At 43.9% G+C, this 21,394-nt stretch overlaps 1 protein-coding gene across 3 annotated transcripts in view; it reads right to left on the reverse strand.

The window, feature by feature from the left end:
- Positions 1–8,259: 8,259 nt before the first annotated feature.
- ATPAF2 (ATP synthase mitochondrial F1 complex assembly factor 2) overlaps positions 8,260–21,394 on the reverse strand; it is a 29,282-nt gene continuing 16,147 nt past the window's right edge. For 2 of the 3 annotated variants that reach the window (XM_073636369.1, XM_073636368.1), the window contains exons 4-9: positions 19,776–19,921; positions 16,478–16,575; positions 15,282–15,362; positions 12,402–12,514; positions 11,743–11,858; positions 8,260–8,670 (exon numbers count right to left, since the gene is read on the reverse strand). In XM_073636369.1, the coding sequence (XP_073492470.1) occupies positions 8,533–8,670; positions 11,743–11,858; positions 12,402–12,514; positions 15,282–15,362; positions 16,478–16,575; positions 19,776–19,921 (692 nt within the window). In that variant the 3' untranslated portion in view covers positions 8,260–8,532. Of the gene's footprint in view, positions 8,671–10,920; positions 11,058–11,742; positions 11,859–12,401; positions 12,515–15,281; positions 15,363–16,477; positions 16,576–19,775; positions 19,922–21,394 lie in introns of those variants that run through there. The other variant, XM_073636370.1, reaches the window with a different exon arrangement.

The raw sequence follows: 21,394 nt of genomic DNA on the forward strand, positions 1-21,394 counted from the left end.
AAGCAGTAATATAATTCATGCACAAGGTATACAGTATATACCTAAAAACAAATTTGTCAGACTAAATAGTTAAATAACAGCTAGATTCTGAGACACAGGTGATAAGAGGCCAAACGATGTGCATGTACACAGGAGTCCCAACGTGTTTTGGAATAAAGGTATGGATAATTAAAGGGGGGTTCCGGCCGGGAAAAAAAAAAAATTAAAAGTCAGCAGCGACAAACACTGTAGCTGCTGACTTTAAATAAGTACTTACCTGTCCTGGGGGCCCGCGATGTCGGCCGCCGAGGCCGACCCGTCCCTCGGCTCTCGGGTCCCGGCACCGCCATCCTAACTAAGGGAAACAGGCAGTGGAGCCTTGCGGCTTCACTGCCAGTTTCCTACTGCGCACCGGCGAGCGCTCTGTGAATGGCCCCGTGGTTTTCTGGGAACACACACAGTTCCCAGAAGGCAACGGGGCCGCTCACCGAGGAGCAGGACACGCCACGGAATAGGAAGAGGCAGATTAGGAAGACTGCCTAGCAACAAGGATTTCAGGCAAGTAAATTATTATTTTTTTCCACGTTTTTTTTTTTTTTTTTTCAGATTTTTGGCGCAATTTTTTTTTTTTTAGGGTGGCCCTCCACTTTAATTCCTTCTTCAGGGTCTGGTGTGAGACGAGCTGTTTTGTAGTGTAACTATCTTTTGTGAATTAAAGTACACGTCGGGGTTCACACAGAGGAGGGGCTTCCATCTCTGGACTGCTCCATCGCACAGTGAAATGCTCTAGATTATGGCTGGGGGGGCCCAAGTATATTGCCCACAGCCCTGTTGATACACGGTTCCCCGTGCCAAATCGGTTAGAGTATGTTGTATGGCGTGAGTGGAACATGAAGCATCTCTGCCGTCAAAGGACACCGGGTCCCACGAGGATTGACCAAAAATTTGGAGACGGATCTATGGTTGCCATTTTAATGTAGATATCCCTAATCTGGGACGTTGTGTGGTCCTGGCTGCACCCCCAGCCCGGCCCACCACCACCTCCTCCGGCTGTCCGGGGAGAACCTGCTGAGGCTGAGAGATCCTAGGGAGAGAAAAGAGTCACAGGCAACCTCCGCTGGGCCCGACTGCTGACCCGAAGAGGCCTGGACATACTGTATACAAGGATAGCCTGTACCCCTCTATCAGCAGCCCTCTTATGGTCACCATACATTATTATAGATTTACCAAAACTATGTAATATGAGGATCTAGTTAATCTATCTAATCAATTTGTATCCAGTCAGGCAGGTCCTTGCACTACATAGTTGTTTGTACAGAAACCTTTAGATCTACCATCCTATTGTAACGGGGGTGGTCAGCTTTAGGCACCTTTCACACGACTGACCGATTGGGCCTGCCTGTCAGTTTTTCAGGTGGACCCGATCGACCCCTCTCCATTCTCCTCTATAGAGCAATGGGTGTAAACGGACATGTGTCCATACACCCACCTACATCCAATCCGATCTGCTAAAAACCCTTCCATCTAACGGATCGGGTGGGCGCCGGGTATAAATGGACAGGCGGTCGGTTTACATCCAACCGCCCATAAAGAACAGCGGCGGTGTCTGTGTCCAATCTTCATAAGCGGAGCAGACACAGACCAGCCACCCGCCTGCTCAGCAGGGTCAGCGGACAGATCCCCCCCGCTAAACAAATCGACTCCTGACGGAATCCATTCCATGTGTACAGGGCCTTAGTCTTCAGATGCTATTGTTCACTATAACCTTTCACCATACAGATCCCCCCGCTAAACAAATCTACACCTGACGGAGTCCATTCCATGTGGGAGGGGCCTTAGTCTTCAGATGCTATTTCTGCTACTGTTCACCATACTTCTTCACTGGAATAAGCGTTCTTTCTTGTACCTTATTGCACAAGATCACTGGATCTACAACTTGTTCCAGGTCTACATGCAGCACACTGAAGACAAACAGACACTTCATAGCAGGAACATTTTATTTGAAATGTTATATAATATCTTATATCAAGCCGTACTCAAAGTGCTTCTTATATTGCATCTGAAAACACGTTCTCATTTTCTCACGCTCTGTTTTAACATTTATTATTTACAGAATTTTAAATAAAAAGAAAATGATAAAAAAATGTTGGAGAGATAAGTTTGTACACCTTCATCTAAAATGTCTGGATATTGCAAAAAACATGGCTGCTTCTGCCGCCGCCGCCGCCGAGGTTTGTTGGTTTAGTTACTGCCCAGAGTCAGTTCTGTAAGAGTTTGTGTTTTACAGTTGAGCTTGAAGAACAAAGATGGACGAATAAAGTTCCTGCAGCCGTCCAAGCAAATAATTCATGTAAATCAGCCCATGATACATTCCCCTAGCTCTAGATCTGGACCAGAATGAAAAAAAAATATATGCTTAACCACTTCAAATTCGGAGCAATTCTTTAAGCACTTGCTGACCGCCGCACACACATATACGTTGGCAGAATGGCTCATACAGGCAATTGGGCGTACCTGTACGTCCCTTTTAATTCGCCACCTTACGGGCGTGTGCGTGATCATGAGACGGTGAGGAAGAACGGGGAGATGCCTAAGTAAACAAGGCATTTCCCCGTTCTGCCTAGTGACATGGCAAGGATCTACTGCTTCCCGTCAGCGGGAGCAGTGATCGCTGTCATGTCAGTGGTAGCCCATCCCCCCCACAGTTAGAATCACTCCCTAGGACACACTTAACCCCTTGATCGCCCCTAGTGTTTAACCTCTTCACTGCCAGTGTCATTTATACAGTAATCAGTGGCTATTTAACAGCACTGATTGCTGTATAAATGCCAATGGTCCCAAAATAGTGTCAAAAGTGTCCGATGTGTCCGCCATAATGTTGCAGTCCCGATAAAAATCGCAGATCGCCGCCATTACTAGTAAAAAAAAAAAAAAATTATAATAAAACTGCCATAAATCTATTCCCCTATTCTATAGACGCTATAACTTTTGCGCAAACCAATCGATATACGCTTATTGCGATTTTTTTTTTTACCAAAAATATGTAGAATACATATCGGCCTAAACTGAGGAAAAACATTTTATTTATATATATATATATATATATATATATATATATATATATATATATATATATATAATTTTTTGGGGGGGATATTTATTGTAGCAAAAAGTAAAAAACATTGCTTTTTTTTTTCAAAATTGACACAATTTTTGTTTATAGTGCAAAAAATAAAAACCGCAGTGGGGATCAAATACCACCAAAAGAAAGCTCTATTTGTGGGGAAAAAAAAGGACGTGAAATTTGTTTGGGTACAACGTTGCACGACCGTGCAATTGTCAGCTAAAAACGACTCAGTGCCGAATCGCAAAAAATGCTCTGGTCAGGAAGGGGGTAAAATCTTCCGGGGCTGAAGAGGTTAATATGGAAGTTCAGACAAAACCTAACGCTAAACCTACTCTCAGCCACATTCTAAACCTAATCGATCTAGCCCTGTAAAGAAGAGATCACTATGTTTACTGTTCTGCAGCGGCTCCTGACTTTATAAATTGGAGAGGCGGGGCGGTGATGTCATGATCTCCACCTTGTCCAATCAGAGACCGCTTTGTATTTATTGAGAAAAATGCAAGGCTTTCTGTGAATGGTGCCTGTACCAAGCAAGTGAACCCCTGTGGTTACCTTTCAGCAGGACAGCGGCTCAGGACCTGGATGACAGCAGCGATCACTGTAGTCCTTTTCCACAATGGTCCCACAGGTTTGGTATATGCATATTTACAAGTGGGACCAATGTACCTATACAATAAAATCCATAGCTGGAATTCAGCTTTAAAACCCCAAAACAATTATAAAAGAAAGAAAGAAGAGTTCCTGTACCATAAAACAGTGACATCTGCAATTTTTTATGTCTCATAATGTGTGCAACTGCTTTTGAAATCTATATTTTTAGAAAAAAAAAAACACTAAACCTAATTTAACTGCACACAAAACACAATATACTACTACATTTTTTTGCTAAAATAAAAAAAGATTGGATTGCGCTGAGTAAATAGATAACCATGTTAAGCCGTAAAACAGAGTGTGCCCATAAATGGTGAAAAACTACAGTAATCATTGTACTTGCATTCACTTGTTGCATTACAATTTAAATTTAACACTTTTTATTTTTTTCTTTAATTTAAAGACTAAGGCCATCTTTTACAGAAAAATAATAAATGCACATATAGTTGCAAAAAAAAAAAAAAAATAACGTGCATCTATTTTATTTTTTTTTTTGCATAGAAGCCAAAACAAACAATCACCTACACAAAACTGTTTATGGGTGCAAAAGGTGGAGCTGGCCTTTAACTTTATTGCCATCACAAGGGGAGTCAACAATCCCCCATATGTTATATAGCATTGGGCGACGGACACCCTTTATAGAGACATTGGGGTCTATTAGACCCCTAATTACTCCACTGCCCCCCAGAGTCCAGCCTGCAAAGAAAACCTGAAATACAAACCTCTCCTGCTGCCTGCACTGCTAATTTCTGGACTAATGAAGAAAAATTTCCAGCTCAAGGATCATGTAGAATCCGTCACCCCCGAAAATGTTGATTTTCTGGTCTTCTGCTGGTCCCATCACTACAGGATACAGAAATGATACAAAGGCTGGTGGATGGAACCACCTAGTGCAGCAGGGAACCAGAATCTGACACTCCCGGATAATCTACGTTTCCTTTGCAGGGAGCACTGTACAGTGGAACCTTGGATTATGAGCACAATCCGTTCCAGGAGAATGCTTGTAATCCAAAGCACTCGCAGTGCAAAGCGAGTTTCCCCATAGAATTCAATGGAAATGAAGATAATTAGTTCCGCATTGCCTTCTATTGCATGCAATACCGCATGTGACCAGAGGTGGGGGGCGCCGGAGATACTCGGAAATACTCGGAGACCACTCGGCTGCACTCGGAAACATTTCCGAGTGATTCTGAGTATTTCTGAATGGCTCCGATTCGTTCCGAGAGTCACCGGCGCCCCCGCACCTCTGCCCAAATGTGGTAATGCACACCACAGAGGCTTGAATCCTGCTCGATTTGCGAGACAACATTCGCAAACCGAGTCAGGATTTAAACAAAATAATTGCTCATATTGCGAAATGCTCATTAACCGCATTACTCGCAATCCGAGGTTCCACTGTATTTTGAATCTTTGTGTCAGTGACAGAGCAGCTTTAAAACTTTCTTCAGTTATCAAAAGTTTAAAGTGTAACCAGCTATAACTCTTTGTTTTGTACAGCGATGGGAAGCACCAGGACCTCTGCAAACATTTTACTTCTGTCTGTTCCCTGTTTTAGGGGTTTCTGTCACTTTCTGTCCCAGTGACAACATAGAGCAGGGGTGCCCAACCTTTTGAAGAGTGAGGGCCACTAAAACAACTTTAACCGGTCCCGGGCCACAATGAGCAGAGCAGCGGGATGTCAGGTCTGTGTCCACTCTGCATATGCAGGACACAGCTCGCTCTACTCTGTGCATACCAAGTCCTCCTGGGCCAAGCAGGGGCTACCAGAAGTACCGACTTCCTTTCCTGCCTGATCCTGTGAAGGAGTGGCGGCAGAAGCAGAATAGGCGGGAATGCATAAATCAGTGAGAACCAATGCCACGGAATCACCTCTGTCCCGTCTGCAATAGGATCCTTTGTCCTTGCCACAAATTTGCCCTGATGATTGATATAAGCCACTGCTGTGGCATTGTCAGACTGGATCCTGACTGGGCAACCCTGTAGCCTGAGAATCCAGGCCTTTAGGGCTAGATCTGCCGCACGGATCTCCAGAATGTTGATGGGTAGGGTCCTCTTGGTTTTGGACCATACCCCTTGGACCGCAGACTGTTCCAGAACTGCTCCCCAACCCCAAAGACTGGCATCCGTTGTTACCACCGTCCAGGTGACCGGTAGAAAGGACTTCCCTTTCTGCAGGCTTTCGGGTATTAACCACCAATTGAGGCTCTGAATACAGGGGCTGAAGTGCCAGAAGCAGGTGTAGCCCCTGATCCCAACGGCTCTCCCTGGCTAGCCATCCCTGGCCCCTCGGGGGGGAAGGTGCTGCAGAAAGGGGGTCCTCAGAACCTGAAGGAGATCCCCTAGAGCCTCTGGTTCTTGGGGTATTTGTACCTCTTCTACCCATAGTGCAAAGCAACAAGGTGGAGGTATCACAAAATGAACACTGACTGCTGAGCGATGTAGTCCAGCAACAGCCCTGCTACCAATGCCCAGTCTAGTGTTTCTTTAGTAAATGCTGCCTAGTTGAATGCCTGTGTCCCACCTTACATGCGACCGTCAGCTCTATGTCCCTCCAAGGCTGTGTGCACCTGTAAAGTGTGCCTTTTATAGCCTTGCAGCCGGCAATGAGGGCGTCTGAGCGCGCTGACGAAATTGCCCTCCCCCCCCACCGCCCCCTCCTCGTTTTTCAAACAAACGTGCGCTTCCCGCGCGAGCCGACCCTCCGGGACAAGCGTGGAGGGGAGGCTGGGGGTGGAGAAGGAAGGAGAGAGGCCGGCAGTGATAGGGCCTGCACGTGGCAATGGCGGTGGCGGTGATAGTGCGGTATACTACCGCCTCACAGACCACCTGCGGCCTCCCCCTATTCTGGGGGGAATATCCAGAGGAGAACCCCCCATCCCATCCTACCTGGAGCTCGGCTGGAGGAGCTGTGCAGCGTGAACATCGAGACAGACAATCAGCATGAGAAGGTATGTGCTCTTGGCAGCCCCCGGGGGCGACAATAGGCATAGCATGCATTTACTTGAAGGAGAAACCTACTAGAATTAAAAAAATTCTGTGGAATCTCCCTTACCTTATCCAGCTGCAGGGTTCTGTTTATACAGACCCAATCTTCACCTCTCACGGTGGGCTCCGTTTGGAAAACCTTCAGAGACTGGGGCCCCCTACCGATAGGGGGATCCGCAGTTCTGGGCCTGTAAAGCACCCGGCCAGCTCTCTAAAAAGAGGAAGCGTTACAGGTAAAACCTCGTTTCTTCGGACACGAGGCCCGGGTACCATCCAATTCGGCCTAGAAAGGACACCTTGAAATGGATCCGGTTCGCCTGGCTTGCCCCGGTATAGGATATAGGATATTCCCTTTGGAGCTCAGCACAGGACATCTTTACACGTCCAACACCTAAGACACTGGCGTAAAAACTGAGGTATCCCTGTAAGGGGAGGGATTATATAGGGGGTTGAACTTCCTGTTTAGGGTGTGACCAGTGTCCAATCACCTAGTGATACCCTATATAACCCATCAGTAATTACTGAGGCTCTGTGTCCCGTGATGCACGAGAAAGAAAAAAAAAAACGCAAATCGCGGCAAAATTGCGGCAAAACCGCGTGTCCAAAAACCCGGCAAGCACCGCAAAAAGCACTGCAGAGACGCTCAAAAGCAACATGCATAAATGTGCATCGAGCCTTAGGCACCTTTCACACGAGCGGACTGGTCGGGTTCGCATGTCTGTTTTTCAGGCGGACCCGGTGAGCCCTCTCCATTCTCCTCTATAGAGCAGCAGGTGTAAATGGACATGTAAAGACTGATTTTCCCCTACGGTAGAGATGGAAAAGTGGCGCTGCATGATATTGCTTTAATCACTATCTTAGCATTTTAAACGTCACTAGGGTTCATCCCACAAGTAGTAGGGCCAGCGCCACTTTTCCATCTCTACCGTAGGGGGAAATCAGTCTTTATATATTTTCTATATTAAGTGGCAGCTATTTAGGTTTATTTATTTCATTTATTTTTATATCATTATTTTTCTCCATTTACAGTGTAGTGGTGGTAGGACAGATTTTTTGGGCAGCTTATATTTGTTCACCTACAGTAAATGGACATGTGTCTGTTTACACCCACCTACATCCAATACGATCTGCTAAAAACAGATGGAGATCCGTTACCCTTCCATGTAACGGATCGGGTGGGCGCCAGGTGTAAATGGACAGGCGGTCTGTTTACATCCAACCGCCCATATAGAACAGCGGGCTGTGTCTGTGTCCAATCTTCATAAGCGGAACAGACACAGACCAGCCACCCGGCTGCTCAGCAGGGTCAGCGGGCAGATCCCCCCGCTAAACAAATCTACACCTGACGGAGTCCATTCCATGTGGGAGGGGCCTTAGTCTTTAGATGCTATTTCTGCTACTGTTCACCATACTTCTTCACTGGAATAAGCGTTCTCTCTTTTACCTTATTGCACAAGATCACCGGATCTACAACTTGTTCCAGGTCTACATGCAGCACACTGAAGACAAACAGACGCTTTTCTTAGCAGGAACATTTTATTTGAAACATTATACAATATCTTATATCAATCCACACTCAAAGTGCTTCTTATATTGCATCTTAAAACACGTTCTCATTTTCTCGCGGTCTGTTGTTTTAACATTTATTATTTACAACATTTTAAATAAAAAGAAAATGATAAAAAAAATGATGGAGAGATAAGTTTGTATGCCTTCATCTAAAATGTTTGGATGTTGCAAAACATGGCTGCCGCCGCCAAGGTTTGTTGGTTTAGTTACACTGCCCAGGGTCAGTTCTGTAAGAGTTTGTGTTTTACAGTTGAGCTTGAAGAACAAAGATGGACGAATAAAGTTCCTGCAGCCGTCCGAGCACATACTTCATACAAATCGAAATCGTGAGACCACTCTACTTTCCCCCAGCGCTGGATCTAGACCGGAACAAAAAAAAAAAAAAAATGTGCTTAACGACTTAAAGTTCGGAGCAATTCTTTAAAGTGGAAGTTCAGCCAAAACTATCGAACGCTAAACCTACTCTCAGCCACATTCTAAACCTGATCTAGCCCTGTAAAGAAGAAATCGCTATGCTTACTGTTCTGCAGCCGCTCCGGCCCAGTCCCATGCTGAGCTGTCAGGGGCAGCTTCAGTGTGTAGGTGTGTGCAAGAGAGGCAGCAGACAACGGAAGCCCCATAGTAGGTCTATGGGTGACGTCACTTGCCAGCCGTTGTCGGTTCTCTCCTGCACACACCATCCACCGCTGGAGACCAGATCGGCTTCAGAAAAAGGTAAGAATTACAGGGTTAGATAGATTTGTTTTAAAACGTGGTCAAGAGTAGATTTAGCCGTTTTGGCTGAACTTCTACTTTAATTCTTCACACACACGTTAAAAATCTGCATTTTGCTAGAACTCCAAGTATGATTTTTTTTTTTTTTTTTTTGCATAGCTATACTTATACCATACTCGTTGGACCATTATGGAAACAGAGAATAAACTGTAGTAGTCACTAGGGATCGACTGATAGCGTTTTTTTCAGGGCCGAAACGATACAGATTTTTCGGCTGCCTTTAAGGCCGATATTGGGTGCCGATATTTTGTACATTAAAATGTTTTATTTTTACACTGCCTTTTTTATTTTATTTATCACTTTTATTACTGTCACAAAGAATGTAAACATACCTTGTGACAGTAAAAAGCAGTTACAGGTACTCTTTATGGAGGGATCTGGGGTCTATAAGTCCCTCCTCTGCACTTGAAAGTATTCAAAACGTCAAGATCTGTGGTTTTGAATACTTTCTATTTTTTTTAAAACTGGTGCCTTTAAGATGATAGTAATCTGGAAGTGATGTCACTACGTTACTAAATCAGAGACTAACAAAAGCATCTGCTTTGTTCGGCTCTTTGGCCAGCCAGCGGATGTGCCTGCTGGTAGCTTGGGTGTCCTGGTGGGACGGGAGAGCTCGGGCAAATGGTGGAAGGCGCTCTAAAGAACGGTACCGGGGTGATGCCTGCAGCTGCAGGCATCACCTCGGGACAACCCCTTGAAGCAATATAAAGTTTTGTGACCCATCCTTCAAATAAAAAAGCAAATATCGGACTCATACCCTAGTAGTCACTGTTAATATAGTGATCACCAATATTTTCTGGGCCCAGTACCAAGCAGCTACCTTGTTGCATAGTGAAAACAGGACGCTTGCTCAGCACAAAAGCATATCACAGAATGCCTTGCATTTTTCCCCACAGTTCCCCAATAAAAAACAGTGCACGCTGTCACAGGGGAGCCGTTTGAGGGTGGTCCCATTTACACGTGTAACATGGTGCAAAAGGTGGAGCTGGCCTTTAACTTTATTGCCATCACAAGGGGGGGCAACAAGCCCCATATCTTATAGCATTGGGCAGGTGACGGGCACTCTTTATAGAGACATCAGGAATCTATTAGACCCCTAATCACTCCACTGCCCCCAGTCTAGTCTGCAAACATGAAATACTCACTTCTCCTGCTGCCTGCACTGCTGATCTCTGCACTAAAGAAGAACAACTTCCAGCTGAAGAATCCTGCAGAATTTGACACTTCCGGAAGTGTTGATTTCCTAGTTTCCTGCTGGCCCCTACAGCACTACAGGATATAGAAATGACACAAGGGCTGGTGGATGGAACCACCTGCTGCAGCAGGGAACCAAAAAAAAAAAATAACTCACATCCCTGGATATTCTATGTTGCCTTTGCAGGGAGCACTGTATTTTGAATCTTTGCGTCAGTGAAAGAGCTGCTTTAAAAACTTCCTTTCAGTTGTCAAAAGTTTAAAGTGTAACCAACTGAAACTCTTTGTTTTGAACAGCAATGGGAAGCACCAGGACCTCTGCAAACATTTTACTTCTGTCTGTTCCCTGCTTAAGAGGTTTCTGTCACTTCCTATGTCAGTGACAATTTAGAGGAAGGGATAGAACCTCCATCAGCTCTTTATATCTGTCTATATAAGTATTGGAGATGTTCCTCTCTCTTGTTCTGATAGCCATGTTGTCACCAAAACAGGAAACTGGAGAAATCTTTTGAGAATACAGACAACATTAGACCTAACAGAGGTTCTACTCCATCTATATTGTGGGTATATATAAAAAAAAAAAAAAAAAAAAAAAAGTTTGGCTGAAATTACACTTTAATATGGAGCTAAACTCGGCTATACTTACCTTCCTTGAAGGGTCCCCTGTCCCTTGTCGGCACCAGCATCTACCGGCCTTCTTCTGGATGCCAGGCTGCAACTGTTCTCATTGGCCAGTGTGGGATGACATCAATTCTGTGCTGCTGTGCCAGAATGTAATCTGAAAAACGTTTGCCCAGCTCAGTGTACATTCCAAAGAAGACTCCAAGCTAGCAGGTAGGTTTATTTTATTTCAGAAGATACCTTGAATGTCACTTCTGCAATAAAAAGCCTGCCTGCTCACAGTCTTTACAAGTGGGATTTTAGTTCCACTCTAAAAAGAGAGAGAGAGGACTGAATACACCCATAGGCTAAGGCCCATATCAGATTAGCGATTTTGCCACTAGTAGCAACTCTCCCGCTACAGGATCCCCAAATACAAAACTTATCAGCTTCTATGGCAGGGATATGCAATTAGCGGACCTCCAGCTGTTGCAGAACTACAAGTCCCATGAGGCATAGCAAGACTCTGACAGCCACAAGCATGACACCCAGAGGCAGAGCATGATGGGACTTGTAGTTTTGCAACAGCTGGAGGTCCGCTAATTGCATATCCCTGTTCTATGGCATTGTTCACTTGCTGGCTGAAACACTGCAGAAATCACACTAGTTGGTGATAGGGAGCAATGCCACAGAGCAGAAGATAGGTTTATTTGTGCTCGTAGGGATCCTGTCAGTTTCCTGGCTCGCTAGTCTGACATGGGCCTAAGCACATAACCTGTCAAAGTGTGAAAAGGCCATGGAGATCTTGAGTGTCAAAACTCAACACATTGTTAAGAGGCAGAAAATAATGGTTTCCTCCTTACCTGATACTCCTCCTCTAAACGGGATAAAGCGATAGCTTTCTCCACAGTCAGGAAACGGTCTACGAGACCCATGCAGAGGACCAGAGACTTCAGCTGTGTAGTAATGAACTCAATGCCTGCTCAGAAGAAACCGTAAAAAAAAAAAAAAAATAATAATAATAATAATAAATAAAAAATACAAAAAAAATAAAAAAAAGGTTAATCCAGCATCTGTCTTTTTAGACATTTTTTCATTGTGAAAAAACAAAAACCAGAAAGCTTCACACATGAAACACAATGCAGGACACAGTAATGAGAGAAATACATAGTCTACCAGCCCTGAGTGCTACTTTTAAATGCTATTTTTTGGCTGTAATACAATCCAACAGCTCCAGTGCTTTGGATCTCTGATCCTGAACAAGCAGATCAGGATTCTATCTGTACCCTAACTTCACTTAGTGCATGTTCATTCCTGACCAGTGATTCCAGAATAACAAAAGCCACTGGACTGGCAGAAATGCCAGAAAACTATCATTTTCTGAAGCAACAGCGATCTTTGTATCTCCATCAATGCAGGTGTTCTTAAAGATATTTTTAAAAAGGCATGTCCTCCTGAAAAGGAAAAAAAAATTGCTGTAAAGATATTTAAACTGCCCAAATGTGATCTTGGGATTACTGACCTAATAGTGCCCAGGAGTTGTGGGATGCCAGGTGGCGGCGGAACACCTCTTTGGTCTCAGGAGGAATTACAGGGCCCATGATGCTGGTGGAAGATCCGATCACAACATCATACCTGGGAAAACAAAATTACACAGACTTGTAGTTCCCGAGCAGAGTATAGTTGTTACTGCTGCAATAGGTATGTAAAGCAGATAAGCCTATAGAATACCTGTCAGACTTTAAGTGCAGTCTTTGTGCCCATGTCCCAATTAGGGGAATTTTCTCTCATTACCTGGTCTGTCTGCCACCTACCAAATAGATAGGATTGAGAGATTTGCTATCAATCTTCTATGTTTCCATATCTAGAAATCACCCAAATGGGGACACAAAGAGAAATAAAAAGTACAAATCTCAGCCAGAAATTTCTCCCGTAAACTCTCCAGACCAGATCCTCAGTGAAGATCCCTCAATCAGTTCCAGCAAGATCCAGTAGAACAGGGTCCCCCCCCCCAACTGACACAGCTGGTACCTCAAAGATCACCTTAACAGGCCCCCCAGCTCTGCCTGAGCTGGAACCTCAATGAGCACTTATGAAACTTCAGCTGTACTGCCGAGAAGGGCAACAGCCTTTCAAGCTGGGAACTTCTCCTGAACAAAATCCCAGCTGCTCCAAACCTCAGACTATCAATGCACACATCCAGCCACCCACTCAGACTCCTGGATTGTCCATCTAACTGGACCCCCCCCCCCCCCCCCCCCAGGGCCTGTAGGAAAATGGTTTTTTTCGTTCGCAGAGGTGAAGAGCACCTTGATGACCCTCATGATCCACAAAAAAAATGTCAAGTATCCTCAATGATACTCATGCTAAATTCCTTATAGTGTGGACTCTATGGTGGTCTTACGCCCTTCCAACCCTACGCCCAGCCCAACCAACCTAGGCCTCCCAGACTAATCCTCCTCAACCCCCAGCTTTGGGAAACTCCCCTATCTTTCCTCTGCTCCGCTCTTATGCTCTTCCACCTCTCATTACTCCCCTTTTCCTCTCTGGACTCCCTGTCCGCCGCTCTGTTCTTCTTTCCCTCTTTTTGCCTCCTGCTTTATTTACCAACCCCCCCCCCCCTTTTTAATTTTTTTCCCCTTTTTGTTTTGGTTACCCCATTTTTGGCAGACACGTCCGCTCTATTTGCTTACATTAGCCCCTGAGTCTTACAGCTCAGGCATTATGCATTGGTCCCCGACCTGGGCCGGTGGATTATGGATCGTTAATAGTCTGTACTTAATGACACATCTTTTTCTGTGTTTTCATGCAAATTCTGCATTGTGTCTAATGTTCATATCCCCTGCGTGGGAATTTTATATCTCTTCTTTCTTTATATGCTAATAAAAATAATTAAATAAAAATATATAGATATATCTATATATAAATAAATTTGATATATATCTCAATCTATCTATCTATATACACATACATACATACACACACACACACACACACACACACACACACACACACACACACACACACATATATATATATATATATACACACACACACACACACACACACATTCTATTCAAGTATGTATTCATAAACTAGAAAAGTCACTTCTATTACTCCAAGTCTGTTCCAAATCTTCAAAATTTCCTTTTTTTGCGCTGCTGTGATCCAACTTCCAGTTAGAGGGTGGCTTTGTTCATTCTTCATGGTCCACTTGCCCACTCCCGAGAGGGATTGGAGCTATGTACTATCAAATCTATAGTGTACATCGAGCAGTGCACATGGCTGCAACTAATGTGCACTGCGGGTTTAGAAACGCAAGTGAGGAGAGGTTCAGGAGCTCAGGGAGAATATAAGGAGGGGGATAAACAAACAATAAGGGCTCTTTCACATGAGAGCAGCGGGGGGGGGTGTGTAGTAATGGGGGGCTGGGACCATAAAAAAACAGTTGGCTGAGCTTTTACCTCCCCTGGCTTCCCAGCTGAATGCTAATATTACAGCCTAACAGGGCTGTACACATGCTGCAGCCACAGCAATTTTAGCTCAGGCTGCAGAGTTTGATGGACAGCACTGCCTGTCAAACTCATGTGTAAGAACTCACCCAAGCTCTGCTGCTATATAAAGATGATGGGCTGTGTGTCGGTGCTCTGGCTATCCCGTCCAACACGAATCCATAGAAATCAAAAGCTGGCACACAAACACTCCTTCTGTCAAACTCATCCATTGAGTTAAAAGGGAGCGCACCACAACCGCACGCCAAACACTTGGCTTTTGGTTGTGGTACAATTTTTTAAAATACACAAAATCCCCCTTGGGATTAAAAAAAATTATAATAAAATTAAAAAAAAAAAAAAAAAAAAAACAGACAACTGCCAACCGGGTTTCTATATTAGTCTCTGAAATGTGATACACTGCGGATCACTCTTTAGTGGGCAGTAAGCATTACCACAAGTGTGAAAGAAAATTATAGGGCCATCAAAGTGGTTTTCCACTCTGTAAAAAAAATTAAAAATAAAAAAAAGTCAGCAGCTACAAAACCTGTAGTTGTTGACTTTTAATAAATGGACACTTACCTGTCAAATGATCCAGCACTGTCCTCACCTGGGCTAGTTCTTCACTAGCCCCTGGGTTCCTGGCGATGACATTCTAACTGTGGGCAGCCAGCTCATATAATAAAATATTTCCAAAAATGGGAGGGGCGTACTCACTTTTGTGAGATACTGTGTGTGTCATATATATACATATATACACACACACACACATATCTATATATATATATATATATATATATATATATATATATATATATATATATATATATATATATATATATATATATATCTATATCTATATCTCTATCTATCTATTCACACACACTCTTCCCTCCAGCTTGGCATTTTACCTTTTTTCAGCCAAGTGTAACACAGGGTCCCACTCATTCTTCTGTAGCTCGACCAAATCTGGTGGCTCCTCCACTCTGTAACTGGAAAACAAGTTGAACGCAGTTTAGCTACTCATCGAATGATCTGTACTGTCAACTGTTAGAAACTCTTTGTTAAACAAAACTGAATAGGTATAAACAATTATGACTTTTTTTTTTACTCCTATCATTTGCAATCCTTTATAAGTTTTGCATAGTCTATGGGGTTGATTTAGTAAAGGCAAACAGACTCTGCAGCAGCATTTGGCTCAGAGCTTAGTAAATGAGGGGAAGCAGGGCTGGTGAAAGGATGTTTGACACCCTAGGCGAAACCTAATTTTGACTCCACCCCCTTTGCTCTGCCCATGTATACCCCACCTTTTTAATGAAGTGCCCATCAAATGCAGCCCACCAGCGCCCATCAAATGCAGTCTCACCAGCGCCCATCAAATGCAGTCTCACCAGCGCCCATCAAGTGCAGCCTACCAGCACCCATCAAGTGCAGCCTACCAGCACCCATCAAGTGCAGCCTACCAGCACCCATCAAGTGCAGCCTACCAGCACCCATCAAGTGCAGCCTACCAGTGCCCAACAATGAATGTTTGCTTGCTTTCATTTAATTGGGAGTCAGGACACAGACACAGTCCTCCACCTCCGCTGTGCCTCTGACACTATGTGCGAACGGAGCGACGGCTGCCTGCTGATGCTGAGACTTAGTTGCTTGCTGCAGAGAGAAGAGAGTAGGAACACCAGTGGCCGGGCACCCTAGGCAGCAGTGTGACCTAGATGGCTGCTTAGTGGTAGCACCGGCCCTGAGGGGTAGCTCTGCTGACTTCCATCATCCATTCAGGTGCAATGCTGATTTTATATATTTTTCCTTACATGTGATTGGGTATTTTGTAAAGTGAAGCTTCACCTCATTTACTAAGCTCTGGAGCAAATGCCCCTGCAAAGTGCACAGTCTATTTGCCTTTAGTAAACCAACACCTATGGATACATTTACTGTCTGTCATGAGCTTTGTTTTCTGCATTGCGATGTGAGAGGATCATTAAATGTAAAAGAATGGCAGGAAAACTATTGGGAATTACATTTTACAGTAGATACAAACATTGGCCAATCTTTTTTCCCCCCTTTCTCAGTTCCCCATTTCCTGTACAGAACACCATAAAGAACTAACCATATTGTGTCAGTGTCCAGGAACTTCAATGAGGCTGTAATCAGCTGCTCTTTATTCCTCATTGTCGGGTTATCCAAGACTGTGTTACACAGTGTGGTCTGCGGGAGACATCAATATAACATGAACAGAACACATCAACACAACATGAAAAGAACACAAAACAGTATATAGAGCAGTGTTCTCCCAACTGCGGCCTGGGGGCCAGATGTGGCCCTTTGCTTCCCTTTATCTGGCCCTTGGGGTACTATTCTTTTTACTGACACCATCAATGGGGGCAGATTTCTTGCCACTGACACAAACAATGGAGCACTGTTCCTCCCATTGATAGGCACCCTTTCACCCACTGACAGGCACTATTCCTCCCACTAACACCACCAATAGGGGAATAATTGCTCCCACTGATACCAATGATGGGGCACTATTCCTCCCACTGACACCAATAGGGGAATAATTCCTCCCACTGATACCAGTGATGAGGTACTATTCCTCCCACTGACACCAACGATGGGGCACTATTTCTTCCACTGACACCAATGATGGGGCACCATTTCTTCTACTGATACCAGTGATGGGGCATTATGCCTCCCACTAAAGATGTGGCATTGTTTAATCCCACTGACATCAGGACATTTTCTACTCTCACTGGCCACAGCCTGGCCCCCCATAAAGTCTGAAGGACAATAAACTGGCCCCTTTGCTTAGAAAGTTTGGAGACCCCTGATATAGAGCATGAGATGCTGTAATGTCCTGAATTGCCACTAAAGGGAGTCAGTCTCAAGTCATACCTTGACACTTCTATGTAATCTAATGTAAAACTGCAAATTTGATTTTGGGGCCTAGCATTCTGCTTAGTTGATTCTTCGGAATGATTGTATATGATTGTGCAGCAGTGCTGTGGGCTGGATCTGAATTTCCCACAGCGCTGATATGTGCCCATTCATGACTCATACATCCATCCATGGCGCATCTATCGATTATCCATCCATACTCAATCCATGGCTCATCTATCGATTATCCATCCATGCTCCATCCATGGCTCATCCATCCATGCTCCATCCCTGCTCCATCCATGGCTCATCCATCCATCCATGCTCCATTCATGGCTCATCCATCCATCCATGCTCCATCCATGGCTTATCCATCCATGTCTCATATATCCATCCATGCTCCATCCGTTCTCCATCCATGTCTCATATATCCATCCATGCTCCATCCGTTTTCCATCCTTGGCTCATCCATCCATGCTCCATCCACATTCATGGCTCATCCATCCCCATCCATGGGTCATTCATGCTCATCTGTGCCACATCCGTGCTCATCCGTGCCACATCAATGCCACATCAGTACCCATCCGTGCCAAATCCATACCACATCAGTTCTCATGCGGGCCACATCAGTTCTCATGCGGGCCACATCAGTTCTCATCCGGGCCACATCAGTTCTCATCCGGGCCACTACAGTGCCCATCAGTTGCTCACAAAAGTGTAATAGATAGTCAAATTAGAATTGAAATGTATTCCCTTAGAATGCCTGATGGTGCTCCCTGCATGTTGGGCCTCTGTATGTGGCTAGGCTGTGAAAAAGTCTCACACATCACCATACTCAGGAGGAGTAGCAGAATGTATTTTGGGGTGTAACTTTTTCTATATACATGCTATGTGTTGGAAATATCTTATAAATGGATAACTTTGTGTAGTAAAAAAAAAAAAAGCGTTTTCAAAAACTTGTGGAAAAAAAAATGACATGTTCAAAAGACTCATAAATTATACTTCGAGGTGTTTACTTTCCAAAATTTGGTCATTTTTACGGTTTTTCCATTGTCCTGGTGCTCCAGGGCCTTCAAAAGTGTAAGAGGTAGTCTAGTAATTATATGTGCAATTTATGCTTCTAGAATGCCTGACAGTGCTCCCTGCGTGTTGGGTCTCTGCATGTGGCCAGGCTATGTAAAAGTCTCACACATGTGGTATCGCCACACTCAGGAGAAGTAGCAGAATGTGTTTTGGGGTGTAATATGTGGTATGCATATGCTGTGTGAGAAATAACCCGTTAAGAGATTATATATATACACATATAGTGTGTGTATGTATGTGTGTATATATCGCATCGCATAGTAGCCCATTATGTGTCATTTACCTGACAAAGGAGCCGGGGATGTCACCTCCTACGAAGCGTCCATCTTCTTGCCACGTATCGATGACATCACTCCCACGCATGCGCACTGGTGCCGCCACTAACGGCATGATCGCCGTTAGAAGCGGCACGCTCAGTGCGCCTGCACGCCATTGTCTACGGCGCATGCGCCGTTGTCTACAGCGCATGCGCCGTAGACATCGGTGCCCGTCTTTTGGAAATATCTCCTAAACCTTGTAGGTTTAGGAGATATTTCTTGCACCTACAGGTAAGCCTTAATCTAGGCTTACCTCTAGGTAAAAGTGGTCTGTAAGGGTTTACAACCACTTTAATTATGCCAAGGTTTGTGGGGAAAAAAATGAAAAAATTACAACTTTAAAAAAACTCACCATGCCTCTTACTAAATACTTTGGAATGTCTACTTTCCAAAAAGAGGTCATTTGGGGGATATTTGTACTTTCCTGGCTTGTTAGGGTCTCAAGAAATGAGATAGGCCGTCAGTACATCAGGTGTGATCAATTTTCAATAATTGGCACCATAGCTTGTGGACTATCACTTTCACAAAGAACAAATAATTTACACTGATTTGGGTTATTTTAACTTGATTTGATTGTAGCCGTATTAGTGCAATTGTGACAGAGAAAATGGAGTACTGTCCGTGATACAATTTTTCAGGACAAGCTTTCGGGGTATGTCCCCTTCTTCAAGGTCCTGCTTGGACCTTGAAGAAGGGGACATACCCCGAAAGCTTGTCCTGAAAAATTGTATGTTAGTGCAAATTAAAAAAAAGTATCACGGACGGTTATTTTAACCAAAGATATGTAGCAGTATACATTTTGGCCAAAATGTATGAATAAAAATTATTAAATTTGCAAAATTTTATAACAGAAAAGAAGAAAAATGCATTAATTTTTTTACAAAATGTTCAGTTTTTTTCATTTATAGCGCAAAAAATAAAAACCCAGGAGGTGATCAAATACCACCAAAAGAAAGCTCTATTTGTGTGAAAAAAAGGACAAAAGTTTCATATAGGTACAGTGTTGCATGACTGAGTAATTGTCATTCAAAATGTGAGAGCGCTGAAAGCTGAAAATTGGTCTGGTTAGGAAGGGGGTTTAAGTGCCCAGTGGGCAAGTGGTTAAACAATACAAAGCACTGTATGTCTTACCAGGTTCATAGTGAAGAATTTTATTGTGTCCTTCTGACTATCCCATTCTGTGGCCACAGCAATTGCTAGAGGTTCAGTGGGCACCATAAAGACATTTCCTTGTGGCGTTTTTAACTTCCTGCGATCCAGGTTGATTTCAAATCCTCCTGTAAATACACAGCGATTTTTAAACACAAGCAGTGTAAGTATCTGAATGTAGCCTGATAGAAGCCTCTTGAAGTCTCTGTACAGCAGAGCATGAGTGTGAGGGGAACAAGCAGCACAAGGAGCCAATCAGTTCCTGTGCTGTCAAGAAAAATGCTGATAGGACAAGAGAGCAGAGTTACATAGCTACATGGTAGCCGGTTGAAAAAAAACAAAAAACACAGTTCAAAGATGGCGTTTCGACCCGCCCAGTGGAGAGGAAGCCAATCAGGACGCAACGCGTCAGATGGGCAGTGACGTCATCACGCCGGACAGGGTCGAGACGACATCTTTGTGAACGCCGTTTGCCGGTTTTTATGATATGCCTGCGATTTTACAGTGCCTTGAAAAAGTATTCATACCCCTTGAAATTTTCCACATTTTGTCGTGTTATAACCAAAAACGTAAAATGTATTTTATTGGTATTTTATTTTGTGACCAACACAAAGTGGCACATAATTGTGACGTGGAAGGAAAATGATAAATGGTTTTCAACATTTTTTTACAAATAAATATGTGAAAAGTGTGGGGTACATTTGCATTCAGCCCCCCTGAGTCAATACTTTGTAGAACCTCCTTTCTCTGCAATTACAGCTGCAAGTCTTCTTGGGGATGTCTCTACCAGCTTTGCACATCTAGAGAGTGACATTTTTGCCCATTTTTCTTTGCAAAATAGCTCAAGCTCTGTCAGATTGGATGGAGAGCGTCTGTGAACAGCAATTTTCAAGTCTTTCCACTGATTCTCAATTGGATTAGGGTCTGGACTTTGACTGGGCCATTCTAACACATGAATATGCTTTGATCTAAACCATTCCATTGTAGCTCTGGCTGTATGTTTAGGGTCGTTGTCCTGCTGGAAGGTGAACCTCCGCCCCAGTCTCAAGTCTTTTGCAAACTCTAACAGATTTTCTTCTAAGATTGTCCTGTATTTGGCTCCATCCATCTTCCCACCAACTCTGACCAGCTTCCCTGTCCCTGCTGAAGAAAAGCATCCACACAACATAATGCTGCCACCACCATGTTTCTGTTTTTAAAGGGGTATGAATACTTTTCAAGGCACTGTATAAGTGCATTACCTTAGTTTTTAAAAAAAACCTAAAAATATGGAATAAGCAGTCTGCACTTTCGGATGTCTGTGCTTCCCTTTCTGGTTCACCTGCTCCTAAGAGATTGTTTGCAATCTGATGTTTAGCACATGGAGAGAAGAAGCAACTGAGTTATTGTTTAAAGAGCGCATTAGACTTCATATACTGTATTATACTGGGGTCCACAGTACCAGGTGAGAGGATACCCACAAGGGGTGTTGAAGGGCACTGTGGTGCATTTCCATGGTGGAAGGGATTAAGCAGATTTGAGAAAGATCTGGGATATTATCCATTGATTGCACAGAGATTGCTTGGTGTATGGGACTATTATCCCAACTTCACTATTTTTGC

The sequence above is a fragment of the Aquarana catesbeiana genome, linkage group LG06 (assembly GCF_042186555.1).
Source record: "Aquarana catesbeiana isolate 2022-GZ linkage group LG06, ASM4218655v1, whole genome shotgun sequence".
Taxonomy (NCBI): Eukaryota; Metazoa; Chordata; class Amphibia; order Anura; family Ranidae; genus Aquarana; species Aquarana catesbeiana.